The sequence below is a fragment of the Lipophrys pholis genome (assembly GCF_963383615.2).
Source record: "Lipophrys pholis genome assembly, chromosome: 2".
In the NCBI taxonomy this organism is placed as follows: domain Eukaryota; kingdom Metazoa; phylum Chordata; class Actinopteri; order Blenniiformes; family Blenniidae; genus Lipophrys; species Lipophrys pholis.
The window spans coordinates 36549651-36561704 of NC_137636.1; the positions used below are offsets into that span (position 1 = coordinate 36549651).

At 44.2% G+C, this 12054-nt stretch overlaps 1 protein-coding gene across 1 annotated transcript in view; it reads right to left on the bottom strand.

The window, feature by feature from the left end:
- The window catches only part of nav2a (neuron navigator 2a), a gene marked incomplete at its 5' end in the record, with an annotated part of 139596 nt that overhangs the window by 64057 nt on the left and 63485 nt on the right, over window positions 1-12054 (bottom strand). Inside the window, 3 exons of the mRNA XM_080458209.1 lie at window positions 22-131; window positions 1845-3099; window positions 10368-10501. Coding sequence (XP_080314335.1) covers window positions 22-131; window positions 1845-3099; window positions 10368-10501 — 1499 coding nt within the window. The remainder of the gene's footprint in view (window positions 1-21; window positions 132-1844; window positions 3100-10367; window positions 10502-12054) is intronic.

Consider the following 12054-nt stretch of genomic DNA (forward strand, 5'->3'; position numbering starts at 1 on the left):
ATTCTGCAAGTGAGCACTCACCTGAAAGGTCCTCGATGGAGGTCTGGCTGGTTTTGGTGAAGGAAACGTCTCCACTTCTGACTCCTGAGTCGGCCTCTGGGTTTACACTTCCCTCTCCGTCTGTTTGGGATCTGGGAAAACAAATTGCGGAAGGGATCAAAATGGGGAGAAAAAATCATCGATTCTGAATCTTAGTGGCAACCTAATATTCAGCAAATTGTCACGGAAGGATAGAGGCATAAACCCGATTAGGACCTAAATCTGCTGCGTTTCAAGTCTTGTGACTGGGGTCCAAAATGAATTCCCGACTAAGCGCCGGTAAAGTTTGTCTTTGAAGGATAAATCAATACGGGTCAGCCACTGCGCTGGCTGGTAGCGCTTTGAAACGATGACGTTTGAATGAGTTGGTTTGCCTTTGGTCCCTGCCTGCTGCCAGACTTTGCCCTTGTTGACTGCTGTACAGTCGCTGTCGGCAAAACCACACACTGCCTCTCACTCGGCTCTTCCTCTAACTTCTGGTTTGAAGACATAAATCTGGTCGGAACAGGAAGTTATTTCCAATGCCGTAATTCTTGGGGTGGGTGGGGGTGTGGGATGGGCGTGTATGGGGGGGTGGGGTGTGTGTGTGTGGGCGACGGGGGGGTTCTGGATGTGGGGCAGTTAGCCCGGGGTCAGGACGTACAGAGAGATGGAGGGCAGTGGCACAGGGCCTTCAGGAAGCTGATGGGCAGTAGTTAGAAACAAACTTATTGAGAGTGAGAGGGGACCTACTTCCTCATCCCACTTGGACCAGGTCAGAGGTCAGGGGCACACAGCATCTCAACATGTGCAGAAAAACAACTCTGTGAAAAAAAATGTACTAGGTGGTGCATACTTTTGACGAATACAGCAACTAATGTAATAAAGTGTTTTTAGGTCAGAATTCTTATTCATCTTCCCTGGATACACAGAAATGTAATTGCTGCACAACCTACACTAAAAAAAAAAAAAGAGAAATTGAATTCTTGTTGTGTGTGTGTTTGCACTGCGATGACCCTTCTCAGCCACCATAGTTCAACACTTTTTAGGTGCTGCCAAAAAAAGGGCATACTTCACATAAACAAGTCTGCATGAGTTCAATTATGCTGGTAAACATTTCACCCATCATATTTCAGATTCACTCTAAAAACGGTGGGCTAAATGCAGTTAAATGTAACTTAGGGGTCAGTGGTATTGCTCAGGGACCGATTAAACTGTCAGCAGTGGGATTCAAACCTGCAAACTTCCAGTCACAAGCTCGCTTCTCAAACTTATGGAACAACCACATCTATATTGCTATAAGTCACTTGTATATACTTGTGATATCAATACAATCTGTCATGCTTAATTTGTGTGGACTTTTGAATTGTAGCAGTATTGAATACGTTGGATTGGTGGATTCCCAGGATGCACTGGTTCATAGGCTTTGTTTCATCAGTATTTATGGAGCCTGATTCCATTCACAAGTTTTGATTCAAAAATTGTGGCATGACATTCAAATAAATATCTAATGTTCTATCCTCAAATCCAGGTTTGAGAATCGTCTTCTTGTTTACATTCTTTATTTTGTTTTGTGAAGCTGTGATTTTAGGTGTAAATGGTGCATCTAGTATAAATTCAAATTAAGAAATCATTTTTTTAAATACATCTGAATGTCTGAGACCAAGACTGAAATGAACCTGGGCATTAATGGAAACAATAAAACCTCCACAGATATATGTGTACATTAGATGTCTCTCTGGTAGATGTAGTGTTAATGTGATATCATTACCCATGTTTTTCTGTGCGTCCCAACAATCAAAGCCGCACTGTGTGACCGTCCGTACCTGTACATGAAAGGCGCCACGGTGGCGGTGTTGGGGTGGCTGTGGTGCTGTTGTGTTTGAGGTAGCTGCACGCTGACGGTGTTGCTGGCTGTGCTCTGTGTTGAGCCTCCTCCCGTCATGGGGGCGGCGCTGGTCTTTCCTTCTGTGGAGCCCAGGCTGGAGGTAGAGCTGGAGTGTCTGCTGTCCCTGTCTTTGTCCATGGGTCCGCGGTGCATGGAGAGGCCGCCCCCCAGCCGCATGCTCCGAGGCCGCTCCCCTGCCTCCTTTGCTGAGGAAGCTTTACCCCCTATCCCCGGGGCTTTGCTTCCTGGCTTTGGTATTCCGCTGTGTGCAGATGTGGATCCCTCCTTCTTGGCCACTTTACCCCCCTTGGGGATGAAACTGCCAATTTTGGAGGTCTTTTTGTTGGAGCCGTCTGCGTCTGCAACAACAGGTGTTGCTTCCTCCTTCAGCTCCTCCCCTCTCAGCTCTGTCCTGTTGTTAACAGAGGTACGTTTCCCTGCCTCCTTGCCCTTCTCCTTCTCCTTCCCTCTGTCCTTTTCCTTCTCAGGGCCTTTCACAGAGCCCTTCTTGGCAGTCAAAGCTCGGCTAAAAGTGCGTTGGGCGATGCCCCTCAGAGCGATCTTGGGGCTGCTGGCAGTGGTGGAAACAGTGGTGCCGGCTGAAGGGGCAGCTCCGTGTGCCGTCCCGTTGCTGGTGACGGTGAGTCCTGGCCGGACATTGCCATCCTCCTCCTCCAGCGGGTCTGTGTTGGAGCCAGTCTCAGCTCTCTCCACCTGCCCTGCTCCAGTCTGCCTCACTGTTGCAACAAATTCATTTTGAGCTCCGACACCGTTGGAGGAAGAGGCGGTGGAGGATTTGGAGGCCCCTTTACTGTTGAACAGCTTCAGCTTCTCAAGCATCGACTTCTGAGCGACAGCCTTCGGAGGAGCCTCTGTGGCCAGAGCAGCCTTACATGAGGAGTCCTTCTCCGGCTTGCTGGACTGCATGGCGGACGAGGGACTGCTTGTGGAGGAGGCGGGATGAGAAGAAGCGTTCTTGGAGCTCGTCGACTTGCTCCTCCAAGGCTTCCCGTTGCTGTTGGGCAGCGGAATGGCCGTGGAGGCCGAGGAGGAGGAGGAGGACGATGAAGACGAGGGGGGAATCAGCGTGGAGGTAGTGGCAGGGATGCTGGTGGAGGAGCTGACGGTCACTGCGGACAACGGGGCATGCTCAGTCATCACCGGAGGCTGCGAGGTCACCCCCTCTGAGGAATCTGCATCGGAAAGAAGAAACAGTATCAAACTATGGAGAAGGAAGACAAAGATGAGAAAGGGAGGATCAGGTGCAGATGAGAAAGAAAAGAAAAAACACGCAGAGGGTGAATCTTCTTTGACCCCACACAAAGCAACCTTATATGGACATGGAGGTGGAATAGTTGACACAGCCAAACGTGGCATATACTTTCCTTTGCCACCGAAACGGTTAAAAACCTCTCAGCACTAACAATGAGAGGAGCCCATCACAAACTGTTTATAAAAACAATGAGGAGCAGGCTCAAGTGCTTTCAAGTTGTGCCAAGCAGGCCGAGTCAAGAAGCAGTCGTGCTTCACTTATAAGGCTTGGACTTATATGGCCTGCTTTTGGTCAGGGACCCTCAGCTCCACAAAGACACGCTGTCTGGACACATCTGGTTCAGTGTAGTCAGACCCCCATAAATTAAGTATAGAAATACAGTCAAACATGAAAATGCTTAGAGCGGACCCCCCCCCCCTTACAGATCCATCATCTATTAAGAAGGTATCTGGGTAAATGTGCAACGTGTGGCTCAGCAGCATCTCAGCAAGCAAACTTACCGAGGACTGACGGAGAGGAGGTGAAATGTCAGCTGTAAGTCAGAGCAATTATGAAAGTAAGAGTATCCTGAGGGCTGCCGAGGTTGTTTGTGAAGTCTGTGCAGAGTTGTGCTACCGGCACAGCCAGTGACATTTGAGTATTCAAATACCAACGGCCAGAGAGAGAGAGAGAGAGAGAGAGAGTGGGAAAGAGCGATAGAGAGAGTGAGAGAGAGAGCTCAAACAAGTTTTTGTTTTCATTTCTTTTCCAATATTTTACATTTAATTTTGCAGTATTTTCTCTATATAATTGTAAATACATGCATTGAGCAATGTAGTTGTTCTGTTGTCAAAATTACTACTACTAATTATGGCACAATGGATTTTACTTACTGAAATATTGGACAATGCAGCAAAAGCTTAGAAATTATATTAGATTTTTTGATTGATTTATTTTATCTAAATACATCAGTGCAGTTTCCCTCCCTTATGTCTGGTGCACAGTGATATTTCTGCTTTTGCATAAAGGAAAATGATCATTTGAATTAATTATGAGACGAGATATTACCTACAATTCACACTTGCTACCTAATTCCAGAAGCTTATGCGACCATGTTCTCATCTAGCCAGCATTTATGCAGAATATTTGAATACTGGGCCAGCTCCTTTACCTCTTTTTCATCTGCATGCATTTTTGAAACACTTTTTCCCTCCCAATTAGAAGTAGTCCCCCCCTCACCGCCTCTCCTGTCTCCCCCTGTTTAGCATTTACTGAGAGCAGCCTGAAACAATGCAGCCTTTAGGAAGTGATTAGGGCCCAATTAGCTGTCCCAGTAGTTAGTGGTCAGAAAAAGTGGGTCAGGTTACTAATAGCTGGTTTCCTATTGGAAGCGGCTGAAAGAGAAGCGGGATCTGGTGCGATTATGAAACAGGCGGGGAGAATCGGGGGGACCGGCACTGCAGGTTGGGGATGACGCGCTGCTTTGGTGCGGGACGATCTGTGATGTTGAAGAATGGGGTCAGCTTGGATTTCAGGTCAGAAAGGAACAGGACACGGAGAGGCCCCAGACCCCGGGTCAGCGTGTCGCTGGCTGGACCCGATGACCGTTACTGAAACGCTCCAGTGGCGTCGAAAAAGGTGAGGGACAGCAGTCAATCTTTAACGTGCTGGGTTAGACGTGACACCAGATAGACGGACTTGGACACGGTTGCATTACAAATCCATCACAGGTCAGGATTCACATTTTCTAGATTTTTGGAATAAATATGAAGTAAACAAAAGAAAAGGGATTATCAGATTATTGGCATTCTTATTTGATTCTCCACCGATTTAACACATAGAAACTATAAGTGGTATGTAATATTTTTATTTTGACAAATCTGTGCTGCCTGTGATGCAGAAATAATTAATGTCTAACTTATTTAAGTAATTAGTGGTTTTTTTCTCCCTCAACTGTTTTTCATCTTTCCATAATTTTAAGTTCAAACACATTTGTACATTTATTGAAGTGACCACATGGGGATAAAAACCCTGCTGTACAGAAAGCTAATTATATATGATAACAACAATATCAGATACACAAAGACCTAAAAAAAAAAGAATTATTCATATTCACTCACTCATGCTTTTTCTGACTTCAATTTGAGAAACAAGGTTTCAATTACGAGCACTGAATGCACTTAAAGCAGTAGCTTCCCTTCAATAATAAACAACTAAATGTCCTAACGTGGACAGGCAGTGGGTCAGTGACGTAACGACCCTGTGCAGCCTCGGGGCAGATCCCAGTTTCAACCTGCTTGCAGGAAACATGCTGAAAGAATTTTGACTGTTTATCACTTAACCGCCTAAATTATGGCAGTCACTGGAGATGGAGACCAACAAAGAAAGCAGAGAAACGATAGGAACCCCTCTGCCCAGAGGGAGAAAAGATCAGCGACCACCCTTCTTCTCTAAATTCTCCTTCTCTGTGAGTCTGTCTGAGGCTCGGTCCGGCTGCCGGCTCCTCTCGGAGCATCCCGATAACATCAAGGCTTTTTGGAGGAAATCAGCCAAAGTGGACTCAAAGCTCCCTTCACGGGTCGTCACACTGAATTCTGAGCGTGTGTGTGTGTGTGTGTGTGTGTGTGTGTGTGTGTGTGTGTGTGTGTGTTAATGCTTGTCTAAAACTGAGGAAAACCATGTAATTCCAACACTGGCGCTGTGTGTGCGTGTCTGTGCTTGCATGCAGGGTTGAGAACGGGGGATGTTTGTTGTCAGTTTGCTGGGTCAGAAAGCAAAGTGAAGCAAACAAACAGTGTGCGGACGGAGCAGTAAATGTGTTAAAGGCAGCTTCAGCTGACTTTGTTTAAACATCACAAGTCCTCTGACCACTCACACGGTCGCACTGGTCACAAGACATGAAGCTGAACTCTTTCGGCAACCTGAAAATGCCCTACTTATATACAAGTCAGCCGCTCACTGCAACGGGGAAAACATGTTTGTGCTTCAAACCTCAAGTGTTTTCTCGTGTGCTGCACAGTGCAAGCATTGTGAGGTCAGCTTTCTTTAATTCATCAACACACTCAAAGACATTTTAATTTGCTCAGAAATCTGGCACAAAGTGTAAAGCAGCAGGTGTTTGCTTACTCATCATGATCTGCTCTTCCTCCCTCGCTCCCTCGCGCTCCTCAGGCTTTGTGCTCCAGAAAAGTGAGCGGGACAGCCCGGCTTTTGTGTGACGAATGAAACTTTTTAAAGTTTCTCCACATGAATACACTCAAACAGTGATGCTACGACTCATCAGATGGCCATTCATTCAGCCGGGGCACCAGCCATCGGACGCACAAACACACACACATAGATAGATATATGTGAGGTGGAGACATGCACATACACTAACACACACCCGCAGGTTCCCCCGGCGTCCTCCATCTCCCTGCTCCGTGTCACCGACTGGACACCCAGACTCTGTCGCCTTCTATTAATGCAGGAGAAGCTTCAGGTCCGTTTGTTTACTGCACAGACATACACTAACACGAATCTATTCTAGTGTCAGAACCATTGACACACAGCAGATCTGGCGTCACAGTGGAGGCTGCAAGCGTCTCTTTAACATTACAACAAGCGTATATAAATCAATATTCAACACATACGTCCAAACTATGCGATCTGATAGAAAAACTGATGTAAAGACATTTTACGTCGACTCAAAAATGTTGAGAATAATCAGTTGTGACATTAAAGGAGCAAGACGTCGGCCAATGAGCATCCAAAGGTGTTGACATTGAAAACAACAACAACAAGAAACAAGCAAAATTGACTAAATCTCAGATCGCATTTTCAAGGTTTTCACGTAAAGCTTGAATCTTAAATGTGAAAAATGCAAATGAAAGATCGACAAGTGAAAGCTGACAAACCTCATGAGTGCTGTAAACATCCAGGAGCAACAGGAAAAGAGGCAAACAGAGGAGAGATGGACAGAAGAGAAGAGGGGAGGAGAGAGCCTAAAATCATGGCCTGCCATCTAGAGAGGAGGAGGAGGAGGAGGAGGAGGAGGAGGAGGAGGAAGAGTGTTCTGTGGCAGGAGGAGGGGCTTGGCAACTACAAGAATCCGAGCAGGAAAGTTCAAGTAAAGATTCTCACTCTCCCTGCTAACAATCATGTGGCCTGCTGCTCCCAAAACTCCGCACAATGAATTAATATATAATGAAAAACTTGATTAATTTCATCAGCTGTGAGAAATAATCATAAATATTTAAAACAATAAATACCTGAAACACATCAGTGTGTGGAATGAATCTATACGATATATCAAGTTTCCCCTTTTGACTTGAATCGCTGAAATAAATCAACTTTTCAATGAAATCTATTGAAATGTTCCTGGAGAAGTTAATGAAAACATCTGGACTCCAGAATAATAATGCTGAAGCTACAAAACAGACATTTGGCATTACAATTGTTTCACACTGGCTTTGATTCTCTCGAGTGGAGTTGACCTTTGTGTGATTTTGAAGATCTTCTGTTTAATGTCTTGGCCTGTTAGGTCAGGCTGAATATTACTCACTTATTTCTATCATTATTGTGACTCTATGACACAGAGAAATGGTCTCCATTCATACACCTTCATCAACCATCGTAGACTCCTGGTAAAGACAGATGCTCGTCTTTATTATATTATTTTCATTCTCTTATTTATTTGTTGTTTTCTGTTCCATATGTTGTTTACTTTGCACATTTTGTAAAGAATATGTTGTAGAATGACTAAAAGATTACAAAGAGAACTTCTTATCTTTTTGTATTTTAATTGATTTTATTAATTTTTTTTTATTATACTTTAACTATTATTTATCTTTTACTGCTGTTATCATATTCTAAGTTGCTGAAGACCTCAAAGTTCCCCCTTGGGGGATGAATGAAGATTCTATTCTATTCTATTCTATTCTATTCTAAATCACTGGCATTCATTCCGTTGGTGCATATTTCATTGGAGGATTTTGTCTTCAAAGATACTTTTGTGAAATGCAAAGCCTTTGAGAAACACCCTGATATGTGACACTTGAAAATCTATAACTTGTAGTAACCCTAACCCTAACCCTAACCCTAAACCTAACCCTAACACTAACCCTAACCCTAACCCTAACTACTTCTACAAAAGAGGATTTGATAGAAATTCCTGAAAGATATTCCACTAGGATTTTATTCAAATTTGAAGGTATTACCCCCCAAAGTTCTTCCCTTCAGGTCTGATACCTCTTTATCCATCTTTGGGTCGGGTTGTTCTGAAGCCAATCACATAGCGAAGGACACAACCTCACACACTCCTAGTCACAACTATGAGCAATTTAAATTCACCAATGAGCCTCAATTGCACGTTTTAGATGTGAGACTATGTAAACTCCACACAGAATTAACCCACAAACCAAACCCAGACTCGTCCCAAAGAAGCGAATGGGTTCGAATCCTACCCACTGCACCACTGTGCCGTTGTATTTGATTCATGCACCCATGTAGTTATGCTCCCACATGTGTGCACTAACAAACTGTCCCCATCTCCACATCACAATCAATGTCCCACGGAGCGGCTCGCAGTGTTTGTCCCACTTGATCTGTCATTGTTTAAGCAGAGACAACACACAACCTTCCCCTCTGTCTTTCTTTCATGCTCACATGTTTTCTCTTCCCCTGTGTCTCGCTGGGTGGTCACAGCCCTCTGTCTGACGCAGGGTAATGAGTTTAGACTGCGAACACCAACACAGTCTATATAAAGACTTGGCCCACGGAGCAGTGGCAGGAGCCATTTCAACACTGCTCCAACTAAATAACCTGCCAGAGACACACAGTTTGCATGCTTCCGAGGACGGGCGGACGGACACGCGGGTTGAATGAGTTAAAAGTGGATCAGAGCAGTTTCAAATATCCGCCGGTGTGAAAACGGTTCTGACTCCAGGGCAAACACACACAGCTTTATTTCCCTTTCTCACACAGTACAAACTAATTGTACTGTAAAATCATGGCATCTTGTGTTGAAGGTATTCAGTGGAGCTATTTAAATCTTTTATTGCAGCAAAGCGGGAGGACTTGTTGCAGGTCTGCAGGAGATCATGTTCCTGTCTGCACAGACGATGTAAAGCATATTAGGAAAACATCCAAGGTTTCAGGATTAATTTATATCTCTTTAGAATCGCAAGCAGCTATGCTTCGGGGTGTTGTAGAGTTTAAATAGAAATATCTGCTCCCAATGCCACCAAACCTTGAAAAGTCAATGGTCCCTCACAGACGCACAAATAAAAGCTGCGATTGAAGCTGACCTCACATGTAGTAACTTTTTACCTTCAGGCCACAAGTCAGTACAAGTCATGCAGCTTTGGTAGGGAGAGTGAAAAACAAGCCTCTACACTTCATTCTGAAAATGTCAAATTAAATATTCAAAATGTTTAATTGCCCGATGGGAGACATTAAGCACAGGGTTGATGAGGACTTTATATACTGTGTAATGCCAAACCACTTTTTCTTGATCCCAAAGCAACAGAGTTCACTTGCATTAACAACAACAACAAAAAACACCTAAATGATTCATTGTTCAACATAAAATGACCACAAATACTGTAAGTTAAAGACTCTGAAGAGCTGAATACTTCCGAGTTATCTTCTAATTTCACTTTCCACCAGGAGCCGACGCTTCAGTTTATTAATTCCAGAGAATTTACTATAATAAACATCTGATCTCTTTGTAATAGGATTTACCTCCATCGACAACCAACGTGTGAGTGTGTGTGTGTGTGTGTCTGTGTGTGTGTGTGTGTGTGTGTGTCTGTGTGTGTGTGTGTGTGTGTGTGTGTGTGTGTGTGTGTGTGCGTGTGTGTTTGTGTGTGTTTGTGTGTGTGTGTGTGTGCGTGTGTAAGTGTGTGTGTGTGCGTGCGTGCGTGTGTGTATGTGTGTGCGTGTGTGCGTGCGTGTGTGTGTATGTGTGTGTGTCTGTGTGTGCGTGTGTGTGCGTGTGTGCGTGCGTGTGTGTGCGTGTGTGTATGTGTGTGTACGTGCGTGTGTGCGTGCGCGTATGTGTATGTGTGTGTGTGTGTCTGTGTGTGCGTGTGTGTGCGTGCGTGTGTGTGTCTGTGTGTGCTTGCGTGTGTGTGTGTGCGTGCGTGTGTGTGTCTGTGTGTGTGGGCGTGTGTGTGCGTGCGTGTGTGTGTGCGTGTGTGCTGGTGTGTGTGTGTGTGTGTCGCCTACCTTTGTTCAGGTGCGAGTTGGCTTTGGTCTTGTCGCTGAAGCCCTGGCTGCGTCTGTTCCCAGCAGCAGCGACCGAACCCCGGGGAGGGATGTCACCGCCAGCAGTGGACACCCTCGTGGTGGGGCCAGGAAGTCTGATGAATGGAGAGAGGGACGGAGAGAGTGAAAGGGAAAGTGTAAAAGGGGGAATAAACAGGCAGTGGGAGAATTTTTATGCATGATTCGATTTTTATAACTTCTTCTCACTTCTTTTTTTCTCAGATGCATATTAATATGTATATAAACATGCATTAGGGACTGAGTTACACATAAGCAAGTGTTTTTCTTAATTTCTTTGCATGTACATTTAAACAAGTGTATCGACAAAAAATAAATCTAACTAGGACTACAATCCTTTCAGAACTGACCCATGTATATAAAAAAGTCAACAAAACAACAAAATAAAACAAGCAAGAGCAAAGATTGACAAATTTACAAACTGAAAGGGTTAGGCTGAAGTTAAACACTTAGTACGCCTAACCTTATTAACAAATCAAAACACAAAATGTAGCAAGACTGAATAAGTCCCTAGAAAGGTTTTCACATGTCACAGAAAGTTTTACTACTTTGTTCAGGGAAAGCGCACATCTATATTACTGGTTATTACTATTAGATTAACTGGTGTAAGAATGTTAATTGAACATTGCATGGTTCAGAGGTTCATGATCTGCAGATCATATTTAACTTGTTTTCAAAAGAAAACAAAAGACAAACCAGTGCAAAGAAAGGAGCAATGTGCATGTCTTACCAAATGAATGCAACTTCACCAACCCCATGAAGATGTTCAATCATTTTAACATAAATGACAGGAAAATGATCTTATAGCAATTTTTTTTTTTATAAAAAAATACCATATTAAAAACATACTACACAGTCCACACTATTGATGCTTTAGGGAAATAACTGCATATACCTTCCGTATATTGAGAGAATCTCAACATCCGTTGTAAAGTCGTATTTTGGCCTTTTTTTGACCCCCTCTATTGATTTCTTGAGCGGAGTGCTCTCTGTTTGCTCTCTGGTGAGACCGCAAGGTCAAGTATGCCTCAAATTGATGGCTGCAGCGACCGCACAGTCAGCAGCCTCACTCTGCGCACTCTTTCTTTACGCTTTGTGCCGTTTCGGGTTCTCTACAGTCTCCAAGACAAATATTTACATGTGGATAAACCTGCAGTTTCCGAAACCTCTGTGGTTTGGTTGGTGAACTCAGATATTGTTGGCTATTCCTGTAAGTTTGCAGGGTCCCGCCTCGCCACACACACCTGCAGCCGTCTAACGGAGACAGGAAAAATCTGGAGTGGACAATCTGAGTGAGAGCAGCTCCTCAGGGAGGAGCTTCACATTACACATGCTGCTTTTTTTTATTTCCCATCATGCATTAGGCAGGATACTTTGGACATGGAGACAGTCTGCTGTAAATTATGAAACCTTGTTTGTATATTGTAAATCAATCAGATGCTTTATGTTAAATATGCAGGAGGAGGTGTAATCTAGACAAGCATTAACACACACACACACACACACACACACACACACACACACACACACACACACAGGTGATGAAATGCTAATTTATCAAAAAGCAATATCGCCATCATCACATCATCATCATCCTCCCGGGACCGTGAGGCGAATGCTGATAAACAGA